The sequence below is a fragment of the Lagopus muta genome, chromosome 16, assembly GCF_023343835.1.
Source record: "Lagopus muta isolate bLagMut1 chromosome 16, bLagMut1 primary, whole genome shotgun sequence".
In the NCBI taxonomy this organism is placed as follows: Eukaryota; Metazoa; Chordata; class Aves; order Galliformes; family Phasianidae; genus Lagopus; species Lagopus muta.
In genome coordinates, this window is record NC_064448.1 from 13,963,701 (window position 1) to 13,984,798 (window position 21,098).

Sequence of the window (21,098 nt, forward strand, 5' to 3'; positions counted from 1 at the left end):
ACAGCTTGTGGGGCATGAAGGGGGTGGGAGTGAGCCGTGGGGGGCTCAGAGCATCATGCTTTGGTGCTCCTCCTGCTGACAAGGCTGGAGCAGTGTTCCAGGCAGCAGCCGACAAGCTGCCCACCCTACAAGGAGTCAGCGTTCAGAGAGTGAGTCCTCCCATGTGGGAACACCACGTGGAACAGCTTTCGCTGCCCTCAAGACCTTCACGGCATCCCCCTGTAGATGCTCCAGCGAGAGTTCTGAGTACCTGCATGCAAATGTGTGTTCTCTGTGTGCCCGAGAACAGGGTTCTGCTGCGAGTGCGGATGCTGTACTACCTGAAGGCTGAGGTGCTTGGGGAGGCCGCTGACAAGGCCTTTGAGGGCACTCCTGCCAGGTAGGAACTTCAGGTGAACCCCAGCATTACTTCTCGTGGTGACGGTAGTGGTGCTTGAGCAGTGTCCCTGTCAGCCCGGCCCGGGCAGGCCGGGTGAGCCAGGCACTGCAGCCCCATCACCGACAAAGCTGCATCCTTTGGTGGTGGCTGTGTGTGAGCAGGGGCTGTGGCAGCTCTGAGGCCGCAGTGCCATCCCCAGGGAAAATCTCTGTGTGCTGCCTGATGAATTGGCCTTCAGGCCCAAAGGAAAAGCCTGCAGGGACTGCACCCGTTTCCCAGGGCCGGGCCTCAAGCAGAATGTGCCCCACTGCTGGGGCCTACTGTCTCTTCCCCATGCTGAGGACAAAGGGGCTCTGCTAATGCCACCCAGCTCCTGACCTACCCACTGTCAGCTCTTGGTGCTTCAGAAGGAAGCACAAAATACTCAGATGAATTTCCTGCAGGAGGGGCTGCTGCCTTCCCCCAGATGGTTTCTGCCAGCCCAGCTCCATCAGCACAAGTTTGTGTGGAGGGAATGTTGCACCCCAGCCTGCCGGCTGTGCTGCTCCTATGGGTCTGGCTGGCTTGCAGTGCTTCCTCCCAGCAGACAGGAGCTCTTGTCCCCTGATGTTTCTTGAGCAGGATGGCTGTGCGGTCTTTGGATCAACAGCACAGGAAATGCTGTGGGTGCAGTGGGGCAGACCCCAGCTCTCCCCAGGGAGACGTGTCAGGCCAGCCCTGCACTCCAAGCTGTCCCCAGCTCTGGCCTGCCCCTGTCCCTCAGCCCCTGGCACACTGCCGTGCCTGGTGAGGCTGCAAGAGGAGTGCTTACACTTGTCTGCTGCAGAGAGCTGGATGTGCTGCTGCCAGACATCGACTACGTGGAGATCCCAGTGGACTGGTGGAATGCTGAAGCTGATAAATCCTTGCTCATCGGTGTCTTCAAGCACGGTATGTTGCCAGCTTGTGTGGGAGGTGGGCAGCGGGTGAGAGGGAGCAGCTGGCCAGAGCCACAAGATTCGAAGTGGGTGTGGTTTGTGTGCTCCCACATCCATGTAAGGGGCAGAGCTGCAGCCATGCAGTGCAGCTGTGCAGGGCCAGAACATCTCTTTCCAGTCACCTGCAGCTGTGCAGGGTCAAGCAGCTCTTTCCTAGATGTACAGCAGGAGGTTCACCAGAGCAAGGCTCAGGCCTACCCTCACCCTGTCTTTCTCCTCCCTGGTGGCTTTGGCAGGTTATGAGAGGTACAATGCCATGCGGGCAGACCCGGCGCTGTGCTTCCTGGAGAAGGTGGGCATGCCTGATGAGAAGCTGCTTTCTGCAGAGCAGGGCATCAGCGACGGGGCTCAAGACACTGCTGAAAGGTGGGCATGGGATGAGCCGAGCCCTTGGGTGCTTTGCAGAGCTCCTGGGTCTGTGTGAGAAGCTGGTTGGTGTTAAGCAGTGAGCTATGCTTATGGAGGGCAGTGAGGGGAGAAGGAGGCAATGTGGATGGGAGCGTGGCAGGCAGTGGGAAGCACAGGTGGGAGCTGCTCCATGCTGCAGGGATGGAACTGCTGGCTGTACTGCTGGCACTGTGAGAGAAGTGGCATCTTACTATTAGGACTAATTTTCTGTCTTATCCAGGGGCACCATGGAAAAGGAAGAGAGCAATGGAGAAAAGGTGGAGGGGCTGCCGAAGCAGGAGGTGAGTGGGATTGGCAGTGATGGATGCTGCTGCCAGGGCTGCTGTCCTGCCCAGTGCTGCAAACATGGCTCAGCTCTGCAGTGGAGCACGGGGGAGCAGTGCTGCCTGCGTCCCTGTTCTGTGCAGTTGCTGCCTTGCCAAGCACAATCTCTGGCCCATGCCACTTCTGCTTGTTGGAGCATGGCTTTTTCTTGCTGACCTGGACAGCATCCACTTCCCAGGGAGCAGAGGGATGTCAGGGGCTGGGAATAGCCAGGAGGCTCTCATGCTTGGCTTCGGCAGCCATAAAGGGCTTTGGCAAAGGAGCCAGGATGACAAGCGGTGGATCAGGCAGCCCATGAGGGTGTGGCATTTGTGTGGTGCTGTCAGTGCTGCTACGGCCCAATTCATTGTGGTGAGGCCCAGAGGAGACAACGCTGCATGCTTGAGTTGTCAGCTCTGCTGTCAGCACTGCTCTGCTCCCGTGTGCTGAGGGCTGCTTGCAAGGATGTGTGGTCCTGCGGCCCAGTCCCTGCCAGGGCCATGGAGTGAGGGCTGTCACGGAGTTGACCAGATCAATCTATGTCCGTGACAGGGGCGACAGGCCTCTGCCCTCCCCCCCCCCCCACCCCAGTCCCACAAAAATGGGAAGGAAGGAAGGAAGGGAGGAAAAGAGCAGCGGCAACAATCTATGGAGGAAAACTTATTTTACTATAATATTGGAATACAAGATAACACAATATATACAATTTAATTGAAATTGAGATTAATAAATCAGACAAGATGAGAGAGAGTTCCCGGGACCGAGTCAAACCTGAAAAGCTTGGAACGGCTAGGAAAGCACCTCCAGCACCCACTGCAAGGCAGCAAGAGAGCACCCCCCCACCCGGAGGGGCCAGATCCCGTGACTGCTGTAATGTACAGGGATAGGAACTTGGAATTGGGCAGTGACACTTTAATGCCCTGTACCTACATGATGTTTTGATATGGAATACTGAAACCCAAAAACAAACAAAAAAAACAACAAAAAAAAACAGAACCATGACAGGGCTGAGCAGCGTGACCTCCTGTGCAGCTCAGCAGCGGTTCCTCTGATGGTTTCTTTCTGCAGGACGTTGTGGCTGCTGGGGCAGGTGAAGCTGGTGAGAAGCGGGATGAGCCATCGGCAGGTGAGGCTGAATCTCCCACAGCATGGCACGGTGCTCCCCAGGGACTGGCACAGGAAGGGCAGAGCAATGGCCGGGGCTGCTGGGGGGAGGGAGGGGTTGGGTCTGTGCTTGTGGCTGAGAGCATAACCTGGGCAGCAGTGCATACCCAGCACTCCCTCTGGCTTTGCTGAAGGACAGAGGAGGCTTGCAGAAAGCCTGTTTGGCACATTGCCCTGCTGGCTGCAGGAGGAATGTCAGGCTTGGCTTTGCTGTAGCCCAGTGCAGTGATGGCAAGAGCATTTCTGGGGTGAGAGCACAAATATGCTCTGAGAACTGAGTCATACACAGCCCAGGGATGGGCTCTGTGGCAGGGCAGGTAGCATCCTGAAAGAGCAGTACTGAAGCCAGCTGAGATGAGTGCGTGGGGTCTCTGCTGTTGGTGCCGTGAGCTGCCAGCCTCTCTGCAGGGCAGGCAGGGCAGAGTGAGTCCTGGAGGCTGTTTAGCCCAGAGCCATTGCTTCTACCCCAGTCTCTGCCCTTGGGCTCTCTGAAGGAGGTTCAGACCTGGTCGGGGTGTGAGCCAGCAGCTTTTGGGGTGCACGGGCCTCGGGGTGGCCACCACAGACAGCCCCTCTTTCCCAGTCACATGAGGTGAAGGTGGGAGGGAGCTGCCGGAGGCAGGTGGCAGCGCGCGGCCCTGGGGCTCTGCAGCGTGCGTTAAATACTGATATCCTTGCTGATGTTTGAAGCCCAGGATGGCTCCGACTCAGACAGATCCTGCTGGCCTGTCTCGTCTGCCCTCACAGCCAGGCTGCGGCGGCTCGTCACTGTCTACCAGCGCTGCAACCGCAAAGAGTTGCCTGCGCGCAGCGAGATGCTGGTGCCTGGTAACCATGGATACTGGCTGCAAGATGAGGTGTTCCGGAGAGCCTCTGAGATGGACTCGGTGAACAAAGAGATGCAGAGAAGGTAATAGAGCAGCAAGTCCAGGTAGTGGGTCCTTTTCACAGCTGGTTTAGGCCTGGTGATGTCCCTTCTCCCCAGCAGCCACTGTCCCTGCAGCCGGCTGCCTGCAGCAGAGGCACGTGGCTCCTTCCTCCACTGTTCCCAGCACTGGGGACCCCAAGGCCTGGACACCAGCCCAGCCCAGGGAGTGGCCTGCTGTGGTTTGCAGGTAATGGCTGTTGGCAGCATGAAAGCAAGCGGAGGATAGCCCATCAGGATCAAATCCAGCATCCGCTGGGCCGCTGAGCAGAGCTGTGTGCTCAGAGCTCATCGTGGGTGAGGGGTGACGGATGAGCACCGTCGGCCTGCCCAGAACGCCCAGCCCTCCTGGCTGCATTAGCCTCCTGCTAGAGGCTCCTGGACACTGCTGGTGGCTAACTGCCGTGTGTTCCCATTCCATTGCGCTCCAGCAAATGGTGAGACTGTCACCAGGTACCCAGCACCCCTTTTGCCCATTTTGAGCACATCTGCTGCTCCTTCCTATTTCATGGGAAGGTCTGACGCATTTGTGTCAAACATCAAAACGTCCTCAAAAGAGGATAGTGTTACTGGAGCCTCAGCATCCCTCCCTGCTCACTCCGTGGTTGTATGGAAGCTGCTCCAGCCCACTGACCTTCCCTCTGTTTATCACACTGGTCAAGATGTTGTTGTGCTGTAGATGCTGCAGCAGCCAAATATTTCCTGTACTTCATCTCTATGGTCCCTTTCTTTGGTCACCTCACAGGTGTGTCCCTTCAACTGAAGTCTTGTAATAAGCTCTGCTTTGGCTCGTTGGTTTGGATCATTCTTTTTTTTTATTGACTTCCTTCATGTTATTCTCCTTTTTGGAATGAAGCATCACTGCAGAAGACTCAGCCTGTGGGAGGAGGGGTGGAAATGCTGGTCTGGGTGTACTGGGTTGGGTTTGGAGTGCTGTGGGTGCTGCTGCCCTGTCTGCTCTCCCTTGATGAGTTCCAGTGGCTTGCAGCCGTTGGCACAGAGATGCATTCTGGAGCTCAGATTTGACTTCAAGATTTCTTTTGCACAGGGCACTCACCTGCTTCTGCTCTGGCCCTACAGTTTGTTCCTGACCTCTTCTCTGTAGCCCTCATTTCTCTGCTGTTTGCCCAGGGCTGTATGTACCCCATGCAGTCTTCACCATTTCTATCCTGGATTGTTCCCTTGTGTGATCCCTATGGGATAAAAGCTCAGAGAGTCTGAGGCAAGGTGAAAATAATGATGTAACTGTACTGCAGCTATAAGAACTCATCTCCAGGGCTGCTTTCCTTCAGTGGTGAGCGGGTGACACCTGCCCTGTCACCAGTAGTCCTGCTGACTCCTCTCATCAGAGGGACAGGTATTTGTTAGTAGGAGCCTTGTGGCAATGAGCCCCAGTCCCAGCTCACCTCTTGAAGTGGATGGATGAGAACTTTGTCTTCAAACTGCTGGTACTAGAATTGAGTTTTCTGTGGAGGTGGTGAAACTGAACCCCATTTGGCAGAAAGCAAGTCGATACGATAGCTTTGTGCATCCACTGAAGCTGATGGAACTTGCCCTCCATCGGCACACAGCCAGGAGCTGCATGGGGTTTTGGACATTGCAGTGAGCCAAGAGCTCGAGAGCCCGTGGCTTCACTCCTCCTCACTGTGCACCTTAGGGCCTCAGGTGCTGGTGCTCCTCCTGCAGCTCCCCCAGAACTGGTGGGCAGTAACCAATAACCCGCTCCGAGTCTCTCTGCCTGCTGTCTTGTCCTTGCTGGCACCAGCACGTGTCTGTGGTGCTCACATGTCTCCTCTGCCCCACAGGTGGACAAGGAGGGAGCAGGCAGATTTTTACCGCACCGTCTCTTCCTTCGGGGTCATCTATGACCAGGAGAAAAAGACCTTTGACTGGACCCAGTTCCGAGCCATCTCTCGTTTGGAGAAGAAAACAGATGAGAGCTTAGAGAAGTACTTCTACAGCTTTGTAGCCATGTGCAAGAATGTCTGTGGTCTCCCACTGTGGAAAGAAGATGGTAAGTGAAAATTGCATGGCCTTTCATAGAATCACGTAGCTGTGGGTGAGAAATGGTTGCACTGCTCTCATAGAGCAGTAGAGTGAGAGAAGGAGGAGTTTCATGGAGAGTAGGAGGCAGCAAGACACCAGCCAGAGTATAGGCTTGCAGACACCTGCATTTTTGGCTGCCTCTCTGGTGTAACAGGAAAGCAGCACCGCAGCATGGTCTTTAGCCCCTGTTCTCACACAATTCATGGAATTCTCCCATGAAATCTCAACTAATTTTATCCAAGGCAGGTGATCTTCTGATGTGAGGGAAGAGAAGCAGAAAAGCAGCAGTTCACACCTCCTCCACACTGAATGACGCTGGGGTTTGTTTGTGCAGTATGTGTTGCTGCTTTCTGCCTAAGCACCCTCCTGCTGGCACTGTACAGAGCCTGTGTTGTGCATGCACTGATGCCCAGCTGTCTGAAGAGCTCTCCCGCAGGGCAGAAAGGGTCTGAAGGTAGCATGGGAGGCTTGGGAAGCCTGGCCAACACACTGAGCATCTGCTTTGTGGGAGCACTCAGCAGAGCCCCAGCACGTTGGTTCATGCAGAACATGGCAGATGCAAAGCTGCCTGAGTGCTACTTAAGCACAAAGTGATTTGCTTTGAACAGAAGCAGGAAGGATCTCGTCTCAGACCTGCCAGGAGGTCCAGTCTTGTGCAGGGCTCCTTAGAGATGTGTGTTAATGCCTTTGGTGTGGGTGTATAGGTGTTACTCATCAAAAGAGCTTGCATGAGTTGAAGGACTCCCTTCTCTGAGAAGCTGCTGCAGGGCTGCCCCGGGCTCACACCTCAGGGAGCCGCTCTGATGGCAGCTCCCTGCAGCCCCAGCACTCCTGGCTCTGTTGGGCAGAGCTCGGGCAGGGCACTGAACCTTCTGCAGCCCAGTGCTGCTCTCGGCCCAGCTGATCAGCTCAAGAAAGCATGCTCCGGTGTGAGCATTTGGTCACGCATGAGTGGAAGGCGGTGGCACTGGGAAACTCAGTCTCAGCGTTAGCTTCAAGCACTGCCCTGCCCCCACCTCCCCGGCAGAAAACTCACCCGGCTTCTGTGCAGCCCTCATCAGTGTGTCTAACAGGGCCTTGGCTCTGCTGTCCCTGTTGCAGGTCCCCCGGATCCCGACATCTACGTGGAGCCCATCACGGAGGAGCGCGCTGCCAGAACCCTGTACCGCATTGAGCTGCTGCGGAAGGTGCGCGAGCAGGTGCTGAGGTGTCCACAGCTGCACGAGCGGCTCAAGCTGTGCCGGCCCAGCCTCTACCTGCCCGTGTGGTGGGAGTGTGGCAAACACGACCGGGACCTGCTGATCGGCACCGCCAAGCACGGCCTGAATCGCACAGACTACTACATCATGAATGACCCGCAGCTGTCTTTTTTAGATGCGTACAGGAACTATGCCCAGCATAAAAGAACAGGGATCCCAGGCTCGGAATCTCTGTGCTGCCTGTACCAGACTAACTCCAAACTCTACAGTTCCCCTCTGTATAGCCAGGTAGATCGGACTTGTGAATCCCTGGAGAATGAGACCGAGAGTCAGATCAAGCTGGAAAACACTGACAGCACCATGTCCCAGGCCGGGGGCAGCCCTCCAGATGCAAACTGTGAAACGTTCATGTCTAAAGTCCGGGACATCATTTCCAGTAACTACGATGAGAGCTCGCTGCCGGACTCGCTGATGTGCATGATGTATGACGAGAAGGTCTGCAACAGTGAGCAGAGCTCCCTTGCCCGAGACAGCCCGACCTGCACAGATGTTGGAAGCAGCATTGCTAAACTGTCTGAGGGCAAGCTAGAGGGGGACGAGGATCCATCCAGCTGTGACGCGGAGGCCATGAGAGAGGCTTCCTTCCTGGAGGGTTTGCAGGTGGGCTGTGACCAAATGGACTGTCAGAATGAAGAAGCTGAGCCTTCACCTTCTACTCCTGAAAGTGACCCTTCACGGAGCGTCCCAGCAGAGCTCTGTGAGGCCGTGCAGCAGAAGAGAGACCTCAGCAGCCCTGCGCCGGTGCTGTCTGAGCACCGTGCCATGGAAGGGGTCATAAGTGTGGGGCTGTACAGTCCCAGCCTTCACAACTATGACATGAAGGTTCCTTCTGAGCAGAGGTTCATTAATCTGCTGCAGGAGAAAGGAATGGAGGCAAAAGCAGGTCCAAGTCAGAGCCACAGTGAGGAAGATGAGGAAGAAGAGGACGATGATAACTCAGAGGCAGCAGCAGATGTTGCAGAAGGCTTGAGTGGTCCGAGGGCCAGGGCCAGTTGTGACGAACTGGGGGGTGAGGAGCAGAGCCTTGGCCTCCCCTCACATGAGGACACTTGTCCTGAAGATGTGAACAGTGAGAGAGGGTCCCTGGGGCTGGGGACGCTCGAAGTGCCCGCGGAGACTGGGCCGGAGGGCAGGGAAGACCACAGCCTGGATGAGGAGAACACCCTGCAGCACTTGCCAGGCCAGTCTCAGAGCCGGCCTTTCAGCCTGCCTGCCCCTCCATTGGGGGCTCTAGGGACACAGCCCCTCCATGCTGGGGGAGAAGCCTGGGGCCAAGAGACCACGGGGCAGGCAGGCTGCAGGGAGGCCCTGCATCCTGTGCCTCTGGGGGTGAAGCAAGAGGAGTGTGAGATCAGAGATGAGGAGGAGAAAACTGGCAGCAGCCAGAGTCAAGGTACAGTCTGAGAGCTCCTGCTAGCTGACAGTCCCCTCCTTCCTTCCATCTGGGAGGGGTGGGACCTGCTGTCCCCAGTACTGAGCCAGAGCCAAGAGGCTGCCCAGCCTCCTGGGACAGCTACCAACCCAGCAGGTCACCTCTGGCCAATGTGACCAGGCTGGTTGCTAGTTGGTGGCTGGTTGCTAGTTGGGCTTGCCAGGACCCCAGCAGCCCTTCTGCCCTGGGTACAGCCATGGGATGCCCAAACCCTTCCCTTCCAAGCCGGGAGCACTCTGGTGGGCAGCTCTGTCTGTAAGGCCCCTGCCCTTCTCCTCACCCACCAGGGCTCCAGCTGTGCCACTGGGGAAGGTATGGGACCACTGTAGTAAAAGCCCAGAACTCAGCTCATGGCAGTGCCCAGCCATCTGCTCCTCTGTGGTGTGGGCTGCCTGCTCCTGGCCCAGGCCTGGCTGTGTTTCTTGGTGGATGGCTGGGGAGTGGGATCTGCTGGGGACCTGCTGGGCACCAGGGTGGAAAGGGGAGAGGAAGTGCCAACACCCTCAGGGGTTAGAGAGTGTGATAATGGGCTCTGTTCTGTCGCTTTCTCAGATGGCCCAGAGAAATATTTGGAGGAAGAGAGCAAGAGTTCAGCTTCTGTCCTGCCTGGGGAGATTGATGACCTGCAGGATGTCCGGGCACCAACCATCGCCCAGCTGCTGCAGGAAAAGACGCTTTACTCCTTCTCTGAGTGGCCTAAGGTGAGTCGAAGATGAACACTTTCTATTGTGGATGTTACTGCCTTGTCCTGACAGACAGTGGCTCACAGCCCCAGCTCTGCCTCCTCCTGCTCCTCTGCACGTGGCTCCCAATGGACGCTGTGCTCGGTGCCCCACAGCAGTTTGCTGCTGAGCTGGGACACAAGGGTTGGGTTTATCTTCAGTCCTGATTTGGCATACATGAACTAAAGTCATTGGAGTCCCAGCATCCCCCCCATCCAATCCTGTTTGCAGGATCGTGTGATCATCAACCGCATTGACAACATCTGCCACGCCATCCTGAAGGGCAAATGGCCATCCTCCAGCCAGCAGTTCGAGACCCAGAGTCTGCTGGCAGCCCCAGCCGTGGCCAGCAATGCCGGCAGCAGGAACAGCTTTGCTGAGTCAGAAGCCCCCGATCCCAGCTTCAACAATGGAGTGTTAATCTCACAGGTACAAAAGGTGAGCGGGACCCTTGGTTGAAGACAGGTTTAGGACCCCGGGATGGAGCATTTCCCCAGGTGCTCATTAGCTTCCTGCTCCAGATGGGGGTTTCACTGCCTCTTGGTGCCAGTTGTGGTGCATAACATGCAGCTTGGGCTGTTCAGTCCCTCTGGTGAGGACTCCTGGTGAGCTCCCAGCCCCCAGCTACCCCCGTGTCCTGAAGGAAGGAGTGCAGAAGAGGGCACTTCCCTGTTGGTCTCTCATCTCCCTCTGATGGACATGGCACAGAGCAGGAAGCTGCTGACCTGGGACTCCACCTCTGCCCCAGCTGTGGATGAAGCATGTGGGAGTCCGTGTTGGTCCGAGGGTACCATGGCACCACTTGCACACAGGGTGAGGTGTGCTGTGCCCAGGGAAAGGACATGCTGCAGAGGAGCAGGGCAGCCTGACCGCTAGCTCTGTGCGTTGGTTTGCTGGAGTCCACGGCGCTGCACCAGCAGCTATAACTTGCTCTGTGTCTCTGATCCATGCAGGAAGGCTTCCTGAACCCTGCTTTTGCAAAAGATGAGCGGAAGCACAGGCGGCTGTATGAATTTGAGCTGGAGAGAGATGCCAAGCAGAGGAGCTTGGAGCAGTTGGCAGCAGCCCATGTTCATCCTCCCATTGTGCTGAACGGCTGGCGCGATGCGGCTGTGGACCTGTCCAGAGCCTCTGATGGATCCCCAGGGAACTCCTCTCCTTTCCCTCTGAACGCAAACATGCCCAAGCTGGGGACTGTCAACACCCTCCAGGGCTCCCTGGGCATGGACTTGTCTGGCATCTTGCAGGCAGGGTTAATCCATCCTGTCACAGGACAAATTGTAAATGGCAGCCTCCGAAGAGACGATGCTGCCATGAGGAGGAGACGGGGCAGGAGAAAAAATGTAGAAGGGATGGATCTCATCTTCCTGAAGGAGAGGCCTCTTCCAACCAGGCTGCAGGTGAGCTGATACTCCCTCCTTTCACATGGGCCCCGTGCAGTCAGCACAATTCTTCTCGTGGTCCAGCTCCCCTAAACAAGCTCTGCTGCCTCCAGTAAGCATTATCACAAGCGGTTGTTCCAGATGTGGAGTGTTTGCTGTTAGAGAACGTGATAAAAAGTCCGTGACTGCATTTAAGCTGTTGCCAAAAGGCTTCTCCCCTGGGGTCCACTTGAGCACTGGAAATTGGGAGCCAGAGCAGTCCCCTCAGACCATGTGTAGGAGTGATCTGTTGGGCAAGTGGCTCTCCTAGTCATGAGAGTGTTTGCAGGCGAGATGCAGAAGCATCCCCCAGCTCTCTGCCCTCCATGCTAGCAGTGCTGGGGCTGAGTGGAAGCAGAATGCGCTGGGGCGCTGGGCTAGGGAGCAGGTGCAAGGAACATGGGTTTGAAGAAGCCAGCCTGTGCTGTGGTGGCAGTTGAGCTGCTTTGGGATCTGTGTGGGGACAGATGCATCACTACATGCTGCAACGGGCTGCTCCTCCCTTCACTCCAGGACATTCAGGACGATCAGCTGCAGCCACCCCAGAACAGCCCCCTCCCAGATGGGCCGGCAGCTGCTACCTCAACTCCGCAGCCAGTCCCAGCTGCAGGCAGCCAGGCTGAGAAGGCTGTCCCCAACAAGAGTCTCCTCGACTGGCTCTGTCAGCAGTCCGACTACACGCTCGATGTTCCCAGCTTCGGCACAGTAAGGGTGGCCTTTGGTGGCATGTGTGTGTTCCTGTGTCTGCCTTGTGTGCTGCCTTTGGTGTTAGGCTTAGTGTGGTTGCTCTTAAATTCAAGGCCCCCATGAAGTATTCAAAGCGTAGCACCTTTCCCTGTGCCACAGGTGGCAGTGTTTGTCAGGCTTGGGTCATGCTCTGGGGATGGGCATGGTTCTCTGTGCAGTCGCAGAGCACCTGCTGAGCTGCATGCCCCTGCCCCAAGGTCCGTTCTACAGCTCCAGTCCTGGGCATCAGACATGTGCAGCGTGAGTCTGTAGTCCAGTGTCTTCCAGAAATGGCAGGGGTAGGGAGATTAATAGGAAAAGACATTTGGGACGCTCAAAGCCCTTTCACTTGGGGTCATTTTAGGCTATGCTGTTGTATTAGGCGAGGCCCCCAGACAGCATGTTCCCTGCAAAGCGGAGTTCCTTGCTTTGAAAATGGAAGCACTGCAGTGGGGGCACATGTCTGCAGGCACAGTCAGAACACAGTGGCACTGAGCAGAACACAAGGCCTGTCTGATTCTTCTTGTAGTCTCATAGACATCTGTCCACCTCTTGGTTTCACAGGGTGATCTGCTCCTCAGATTTCAGCCTGTTCAGCTTCTGGGACAATCTGGTAGGCAGAGCACAGGCTGCAGAGCAGGAAGAAATGTGATGCCATACATAATAGACTGTTTCTTGGTCACAGAAGACTGTGTGTGCCCAAGGCAGGGCTTCCCCAGGGCTGGAGTGCAGGAGCATGGAGGAGGGGCAAGCTGGGCAGGGTGTGGGGCTCCTGAGAGATGAGGAGATCAAGCAGCTTTTTAAGACAATGAGACACACAGAGATCTGTGCCCTGGACCAGGAGCACTGCAGGAAGCAGTCTGTTGATGGAGCAGCAATGGAGCTGCCTTTCCACCACTTCCCAGTGCCCTGGCCTTCTGGGGGGCTTACAGAGCTCACACATCTGCCACGCCAAAGACCAGCTGCTGCCAGCAAGCTCTGTGTCAACACTGAGGGGTTCCCTGCCTCGAGGCAGGTGTTCTGTGTCTGAGAGATCAGTTTGAAAGCTGCTTTGGGGTTCTGGAGCAGCTCTGTTGAGTTCTCAAAGGCCAGGCCAGTCTCAGGACCTTCTCACAGAATCACAGAATGGCCAGGGTTGGAAGAGACCTCAAGGATCATGAAGCTCCAACCCCCTGCCACATGCAGGGCCACCAACCTCCCCATTTCATACCAGACCAGGCTGCCCAGGGCCCCATCCAACCTGGCCTTGAACACCTCCAGGGATGGACGGGGCATCCACAGCCTCTCTGGGCAGCTGTTCCAGCACCTCACCACTCCCTCTGTAAAGAAATTCCCCCTGACATCCAATCTCAATCTTCCCTCCCTCAACTTAAAACCATTTCCCCTTGTCCTGCTGTTATCCACCCTTTCCAAGAGTTGATTCCACTCCTGTTTGCAGGCTCCCTTTAGGTACTGAAGGCTGCAATGAGGTCACTCTGCAGCTTTCTTTTCTCCAGGCTGAACAAGCCCAGCTCCCTCAGCCTGTTTTCATAGGGGAGCTGCTCCAGCCCCCTTTTGTGGCTCCTCTGGACCTTCTCCAACAGCTCTCTTTTTTCATTGACTCCTGGGACTCGGGGCTTGCAGAAGTTTGTTACAATGCTATATCCATGCCTGCACGTTGGCGGATGTCCCAGGGCTTGTTGTGTGCAGTGGGAGTGCAAGAACTCAGCTGTAACTGCACTGTGGTCCTGAAGGGCTGGGACCCCAAACAGGTGCAGCAGCTGTGCAGTGGGAACTGCTGAAATACAGCAGAAAAAAGCATGGGCTGAGCTGCAGAGAAGCAGAGCACCCCGCTTACAGATGTGTGTGTACAAGTGTGGAGCAGGTTGGGGGGAGCCAGGAAATGGTGCCACTGTCAGTGCGGTGCCCAGAAGTCCCTTTGTGCCTCCAGCAATTAATGCTCATTTGAAAACTGGCCCAGTGGCAGAGGCTGCGTGTGCTGCTCATAGAGCTTCTGCCCAGGGCTGCAGGGGCATCCCTGTCCTTCGAGTGCTCATCTGTGTCATCCTTCTGCAGGGCTTCTAGCCAGCCAGGCTCATTAAGCTGTCTGCTCTCATTAACATTGTGTTGTTTGCACTCCAGAATTTTTCAGACAAGCCCAAGCAGAGGAGGCAGCGCTGCAAGGACCCCAGCAAATTGGACATTAGTGCACTCACGGGCGAGGAGCGGGTGCCGGTGGTACATAAGGGTACCGGACGGAGGGTAAGCGAAGGTCTATTCTGTGCTCTGCCCTCGGTGTCCTGAAGCACTTAGCAGAACCTGAGCAGGCCAGGGGTGGATCTTAATCCAGGGAACCACGTGGACAGGGCAAAAGTATGGAATACATACTCGGCGTATGATATTCTGTGACACATGTGGGACCGAGGAGACACCTACAAGTGACTGCCTGCAGCACGAGGGGCTGGGAGCTCACTGCTGCGCTGTGTGTCGACACGGCAGCAGCACTGCAACAACCTCTAGTGGGGAGCTGCCATCAGCATAGCCCTGGCTGCTGGCTCCTGTTCTGGATCTAATCATTACTTCTGAACTCACTGCAGTATTCCAAAACTTGTAATATTCCCATGTGTTGCAAATGTCTCTGTTTTGCTCCTCCTTACGAGGTGCAGCAGAAGCACATTGATACTCTGCAGAGCGAGAGGCGTGTGGGAATGTGGGGCTTGCAGTGCTTTCTCTTGCTTACTGAGATGTGCTTACCGAGCAGAAGAGTTGGGATATGGAGTTACCCACTGCTTGTGCACGGGTATCAGCCTCTCTGAATGAGACAGGGAACTTTGCACCCAAATGTGGCTGTTAAACACACCCAAGGCTTCAGGAGGTGAGGTAGCCATAATCACCTCTAAACCCAAAGCAGAGTGGTAGGGTAGAGGGAGACCGATTCGGCCACACCTGTGTTTCTGTGTTGCACCCACAGTGGCTGCTGGAGACCTGGGGAGTTGGGTGGGTTCCTCCAGTTCTGAGTGTGTCTCGTACAAATGCTCTGTCCCCACCACATGGCACACTCGTAGGCAGGAGGGCAGTGCTGGGTGGCAGGGCAGGGCATGGGCTGGCCCTCTGCTCCCTGAGCTATGTGGCTGGAGGCATTGGTCCCGTACTGAGTCCTGCCAAGTGGCATAGCAAGGGAAAAGCATCTGCCCCAGCCAAACCGCAGCCCCAGACGGCGAGCCAGGAGACGTGCTGTCATCCCATTCACAGCACGGCTGGAGGGACTGGCCCACAGCTGTGAGCAGAAAACCCTGGCCTTGGCTCCCAGCTGCACCTTAATCAGCACCTCGGGGTGTCCTCCCTCTGCTTGGACAGGACCAAATGGTCTCTGTCTGCTCGGCCACCTCCTGCATGAGCCTCCCAGGTGTGTAGCAACCATGCCCTTCAGAGGCTGGTGGATGCTCCTAAACTGTGTGTTTGCCTAGACATTTAATCGTATTTCTTGTGTTATTTTGCATAACTCTTTCTGCAATAGAGGTCATCCTTCTGCTATGTTTTATAGTTAGGGGGAGCCACGGCACCAGCATTGAAGGAATTGCCAAGGTGGCTTGATGCAAACTTGGAGTATGCTGTTGCAGCTGACTGGGCTGACATTGTTAAGCTTTCAGTAAGTTAGAGCTTTTGGAGAAATCTGTATCATATCATCTTTTCTTCCTCCTCCCCATCCCCACCACCTTTCTTCAGTGAGGCCCCATGAGCTGCAGGGCAGGGCCTCTCTGGGATGGCACAGCTGGAGGCTAGCTGGGCCGCGCGACACAGGAAGGTTGGGCACAGCCACGGCTCCACATCGCGGCTGAGCAGGAGAGGAGGTGCTCAGTGCCCTGGGAAGGGCATGGCAGGACAGGGCAGCCATTGCAGAACCTTTCTGAAAGGCCTGGGAGACTAAGAGACGGGGGCAGCAGGAGCGCATCAGTCATCCACCTGCGCTCAGGGCAGGAGCTGCACACAGTGCTTTCTCATGAGTCACATTTTCCAGCAGTTTCCTGGGCCAAGCCTTTTTATCAGCTCCTGCAAGCTCTGTGCGTGCCAGCCTGAGCCTGCTGTTGGGTGTGCAGCGTGGGGGGCCTGGGGGCTGGGACAGCAGCAGGACAGGGATAGCGGGGAGCAGAGCCCTACCAGTGCACTCACCCACCAGTCCCCACCCTGGCGATGGACAGCAGCCACGTGCATCCCCCCAGGCTGCTCCCAGAGGCCCCACTCACTGCTCCTTGTTTCAAGGCCACGTACCTCAGCAACCTTGCTGAGCAGGGGCTAGAGGGGGGATCAGGTGGCTTAGAGTTTTATACCACTCTGAAATCCGTTTTTAATGAGTGCTGGCAATTTGGCATGTCCTGCCTCTGTCCACCAAAAACACAGCTCCACGTCCAGGCTGGCCTGCATGCCCTGTGCAGTTTTTGAATTGCAGCCTTGAATTGCCTCCAGCTCTTGCGGATGCCTCCTAGGCTGCCCCAGTTTGCCTGAGGTATGGCTGTGTATCAGCCCATAGTGCTCAGCAGCCCTATCTGCCACTCTCTGTGCATGCGTGTAGAGGGACGGCCGATGGAAGAGCTCGAAGGCTGAGTGTTGGGCAGGCTGCCCCGTGGTGTCTGGGCTACCTGGGCTGCTGTGCAGATTACCGTGTGCACCAGTGCTTGCTCGTCCCTCCTGGAGCAGCAGCTGGGCTGCGCAAACTTCCCCAATGGTTTGTTCTGCACTTGAGGTGTCAGTGGGAAGTATAGCTCATGTGCAGATCTATTATTGCCAATTGTTCAAAGGCACAAAAGTCTTAGCAGCTCGAGGGAGGCACAAAAAAACCCATTCAAATATTTGTGATGAGAACGCTGAAAAATGGAGTGTTAGGCTGTGCTGTGTGTCTGGCTGCACTGCTCCACAAAGGTGGGCTGTCTTCTCCCTCACTGTGTCGCTGGGCTCTGTTCCTGCAGTGAATGCTCATGGAGCTCAGCAGTACACCCACTCTCTGCGTCTCCTGCAGCTGAAAATTTGGCCCTTAGAGCTCATATCCAGGGTTGCTGAAGCCAGGACTAAAGCTGGGATAGAAGCGAACTTTAAGCCTCTGACGTGGAGCTGCCCAGTGCTCCTTGTGCTAGGAGGGGTTCCAGTCCTTGGGAGCAGCTGGAGGGGCTCGGAGGAGCCAAAGGCTGCTGTCCCTGCTGCCTCCCTCCCCCCCACTCACGTTGGCACTGCAGCACTGTGCCAGGGCACGCTGAGGATGTTCTGCACTTGGCAGCATCCCCTGGGGAAAAGTCAGGCATACTCTCAAATTCCATATCCAGAATCATGTCAGCAAATGTTTCTGTGCCGACACCATCTGGGATGCAGACGCGAGTACGGAAAGCCACGTTTCCTCTCGTGCAGTAACGAGGCATTTTGTGTTGTGTCTGTTTTGTTCCTAGGGCTACTTACCAGAAAGCAAATTCAACCGTGTGCTGACTGAGCCGGTGCTGCGTGACGCGGGGCCGCGCCGCAGGGGGAGGCGGCCCAGAAGTGAGCTCATCAAAGGCCCCGGCGTCGTAGCAGATTCTTCTTCTGGAATGGGACCATTGTTCATGAACGGACTGATTGCCGGAATGGACCTAGTGGGACTTCAGAACATGAGAAACATGCAAGGGATCCCCCTGACCGGGCTGGTCGGCTTCCCTGCGGGCTTTGCGGCCGTGCCCGCTGGCGAGGACGTGAAGAGCACCCTGAGCATGTTGCCCATGATGCTGCCAGGCATGGCCACCGTGCCACAGATGTTCGGCGTCGGAGGGCTTCTCAACCCACCCATGGCAACGACTTGTACCGCCACCGCTCCGACTTCCTTAACAAGCACAACAAAAAGTGGTACATCGAACGCAGAGAAAGCTACTGAGGATAAACAGAGCAGCCAGGATGCGAAAAAAGAAACTCTTTCTGAAGATAAGCCCGGCCCTAGTTCGTTTTCTAATCAGACAGAATCCGCAATAACTACCAGTAGTCCTGTAGCTTTTAACCCGTTTCTTATCCCAGGGATGTCACCCGGACTGATCTATCCGTCAATGTTTCTCTCCCCTGGCATTGGCATGGCGCTGCCGGGCATGCAGCAGGCCAGGCACGCGGAGGCAGCCAGCCTGGAGAGTCAGAAGCGGAAGAGAAAGAAAGCGAAAGGGGACGCAGTGAACCCAGAACCAGAAACTGTCTCGCTGCCCGAAAAAGAAGCTGCAAACGGTCAAAACTGTACAGAGCAAACACCGCCTTTGCCAGCAGAGAAAGAGCAGGATGTACCAGCAGAGGAGGAGGTCAAAGAAGTTAATGATACCAATTAGAACTTTTGTTTCATTGAAAAAAAAAGATTGTGGCTTGTAAGTTTCTTATCCCATACCTATTTGTTACTTACCCTCCTGCCCCCACTCCACCTTCATAAACCTGTGTTTCCATGAGTAATATTATCTACCTAACTCCCTGTCAGAAAACTATGGTGACATATTATATGTTAATAGTTGCAGGGTCTTGCCACTTTATTAGATAAACAGTGTTGTCTAGCTAGTGTGGGAGGCACAGAATTCTCGTTCTGTTTTCCAGTCGTTCATCCCGGCCGAGCAAATCCAGTTCTTGGGCACCCCCCCAAACCGCTCACACATTTGAGAAGAAAAGGAAGCAAAAACAGAGCAAAGCAAAGCTCTCACCTCTTGGTCTGCGCACTGACAGGGGTGGTTCTTTCTCCAGCGACACTGGGTGACAAAGCCTGTATTTGGGGGTAAAAAGCACAGCTATAGTAAGTGCTGATGTGTATTTTTGATTTGAAGTATTTCCCTATTTTATCATGGTTACTAGAATAGTAGTATAGACAGAAGTATATACCTAATGATTGAAAATGCATATATTCATTTCTTTGAAACAAAGAGACATTACTGGTAGTGGTATAATTTCTCCATCACCCCCACCTCAAAGGTTTGGAAACAAACGGCAGTGAGTGACAATATTACGTAGGCATTCTTTTGTATTTTTTCAAACCAAAGTTTGGTTTTACGTTAAGTGGAATTTTCGTTGCCCTTTCCTCGATAGTTAAGAGAGCTTTTCAGCCCGAGCTGAAAACGTTTTGCACATCTTGCATGACTTTTTGGGATTCCTGTACCCATCGCTACCAGTTCCCCCATGGCCCCGCTAGAATTCCGTTCTCATCTACGGCGTTAGTCCTCATCTATGGCATCAGGAGTGCTGTAATGTTATTTTTTCAGGCCACAAACAGACCACACTGATTTTAATGCTCTTTTATGAACACTGAGGCTTTTTGAGTTGCTGTCCATTGGGGTCCATGTTCAGATGCGGCGTCTGTCAGAGCAGGGGAGGCTGCAGGCTGTGCTGCTCTGAGGGCAGAAGGACCGCGGGATCTCCAAAGCTCGAGTTTGTTCTTCCTTCCTAGTGGTAGACTGTGAAGAGATCACGTTTGCTTCTTCTTTCCATTCCTCTACGTGCTGTTGAACAGTATTTCCACGTCCCCCCATCGGCAAATGATTTTGACGTACGTGTTTTAAACAGACAGGTTTTAATGCAGTCAGTGCCCGAAACTCTGTGTGTGTTGAGACACCTCCACAGGCAACTCCTTCGTTTCTCCTCCCCTTCACTCCTTTCGTTTCCCTTTCACTTGGGCTCGTTCTCATTTGCAGCTCATGGTTTGAGACTTGAAGTCAGCGCGGCGGGCGTTGGGAGCGTCAAGTCACCGGTCACACATCTGGTTGTCACAATTTACTGTATTTTTTACTTATTTTCTGTTACAGTTTTGCTAATTTATCGGATGGTCCAAATGTTTTGGCATAACTATTTCGGTTTGCATTATTTATTTATGATGCTTTTTTTTTTTTTTTTTTTTTGTCATTGTCTTTTATACATTTGGAATGATAAATGGTGTACATGTTGAAATCAGCATCTCAAAGAAGTCTGTTACCCACGAGCTGAAAAGTTCATCCTTTCACGGACGTATTCCCAGATTCCTGGATTGGGTGATTTTTTAAAGTCTGTAACCGATCACGATGCAAACCCCCCCCAATTAAATGTCTTCTATTTAATAACTTCCTCGTAGCATAGATACTGTATCGCTGTCGACAGATTTCTTAGAAATGCTGCTATCTCTATTTAACTAACATTTTGTTCAGTTTTGCCTCCAGTGGAAGCAGAAAGGGTTTTCTCAGCTGTTAAATCCAAAATCGATATAATTTATTTATGTAAAAAAAAAATCACGATTGATATATTTTTGAACCTTTTAAGTACTAACTTTCTTTTTATTCAGTAGAAGAACATGTACTTGCCCTAAATCCTTAAAATACAAATGCTATAAAACTTCATGTATCTTCAAAGCCTTACTGTGACTGGATGTAGACATCTCTTCAGAGTCCATTTCTCACACGGGATGGTTTTTCCAGGGTTACACTCCTAAGGAACAGGGTTTTAAGTGGCGTTTATTTAATTAGCCGGCATGCTCTATACCTTGTTCTTATTATCAGACGTGTACGCTAAGTCTCTGGGTGTTTAGGCTTCTCTTTGACTGCTACTTTGTGACCCTTTTGCAACCCGATATACTCTGTGGATTACTTAGGCTGTAAGGCATTAAGTGGCTTCTTATAATTTTCCATCCTATCCAAAAGAAATGCCAAATTGTCGCCGGTTTCCATGGATACTCACACGAACATCCATCCTCCACCAAATGTGCTAACAAAATAAACGGTCTGTGCTCTTGGACATGGATAAAAAGAAAAAGAGAAAAAAAAAAAGATTTAAAGGTCAGATTTTTATTTTTTTAATTTAGTGACTAGATGATGCTTATCTTTCAGACTTGGCAGAGCCTTGCTACAGATGTATATAATTTTTTTCAGCAAATATATGTGAACGTTTAATTCACCTGACTCAGTGATAACGGTTCCTCGCCTTTCTCTCGGCACGAGCGCCGAGGCCCGCCGCGCTCCCATAGCGGAGCGGAGCTCGGGCGGCGCCGCGGCTCCCAGGGCTGCCGCGGCCCCGAAGGCACGGCGGGCCGATCCCAGAGCTCTCGGGGCGCCTGGGGCCGGACGCGAGGCCCCGAGAGCGACCGCGGCAACGGCCGGCAGCCTCCGCGGGACGGAGCGGGGCCGCGCTCTTTGCTGACGCCGCAGCCCCGTTCGGCGCTCCGAGGCGCCAAATAACGGCTTGCGACGGATCCGCGCCTCGGGACCGCGCGCCTCAGGAAAGCGGGTCATCAGCCGGAAGAAACGCGCGGAAATTCCCGCAGGTGCGCGAGGACGAGCGGGGTGGGCCGGTCTGGCCGCCCGCGCTGGCTGCCCCGCGCGCCTCGGCGCCGCTCCTCGCGAGCCGCACGGCGATGCT

General features: G+C 54.5%; 1 protein-coding gene across 11 annotated transcripts in view; it reads left to right on the forward strand.

The window, feature by feature from the left end:
• The window catches only part of CHD6 (chromodomain helicase DNA binding protein 6), a 74,685-nt gene extending 54,049 nt beyond the window's left edge, over positions 1 to 20,636 (forward strand). For 7 of the 11 annotated variants that reach the window (XM_048963081.1, XM_048963080.1, XM_048963071.1 and 4 more), the window contains 15 exons: positions 290 to 379; positions 1,206 to 1,309; positions 1,593 to 1,722; positions 1,985 to 2,045; positions 3,136 to 3,193; positions 3,922 to 4,141; positions 5,962 to 6,170; positions 7,304 to 8,854; positions 9,446 to 9,594; positions 9,847 to 10,053; positions 10,569 to 11,015; positions 11,550 to 11,741; positions 13,884 to 14,003; positions 15,286 to 15,390; positions 17,177 to 20,636. In XM_048963081.1, the coding sequence (XP_048819038.1) occupies positions 290 to 379; positions 1,206 to 1,309; positions 1,593 to 1,722; positions 1,985 to 2,045; positions 3,136 to 3,193; positions 3,922 to 4,141; positions 5,962 to 6,170; positions 7,304 to 8,854; positions 9,446 to 9,594; positions 9,847 to 10,053; positions 10,569 to 11,015; positions 11,550 to 11,741; positions 13,884 to 14,003; positions 15,286 to 15,390; positions 17,177 to 18,067 (4,534 nt within the window). In that variant the 3' untranslated portion in view covers positions 18,068 to 20,636. The remainder of the gene's footprint in view (positions 1 to 289; positions 380 to 1,205; positions 1,310 to 1,592; positions 1,723 to 1,984; positions 2,046 to 3,135; positions 3,194 to 3,921; positions 4,142 to 5,961; positions 6,171 to 7,303; positions 8,855 to 9,445; positions 9,595 to 9,846; positions 10,054 to 10,568; positions 11,016 to 11,549; positions 11,742 to 13,883; positions 14,004 to 15,285; positions 15,391 to 17,176) is intronic. The other 4 variants (XM_048963077.1, XM_048963082.1, XM_048963073.1 and 1 more) reach the window with 3 other exon arrangements.
• Positions 20,637 to 21,098: the final 462 nt, after the last annotated feature.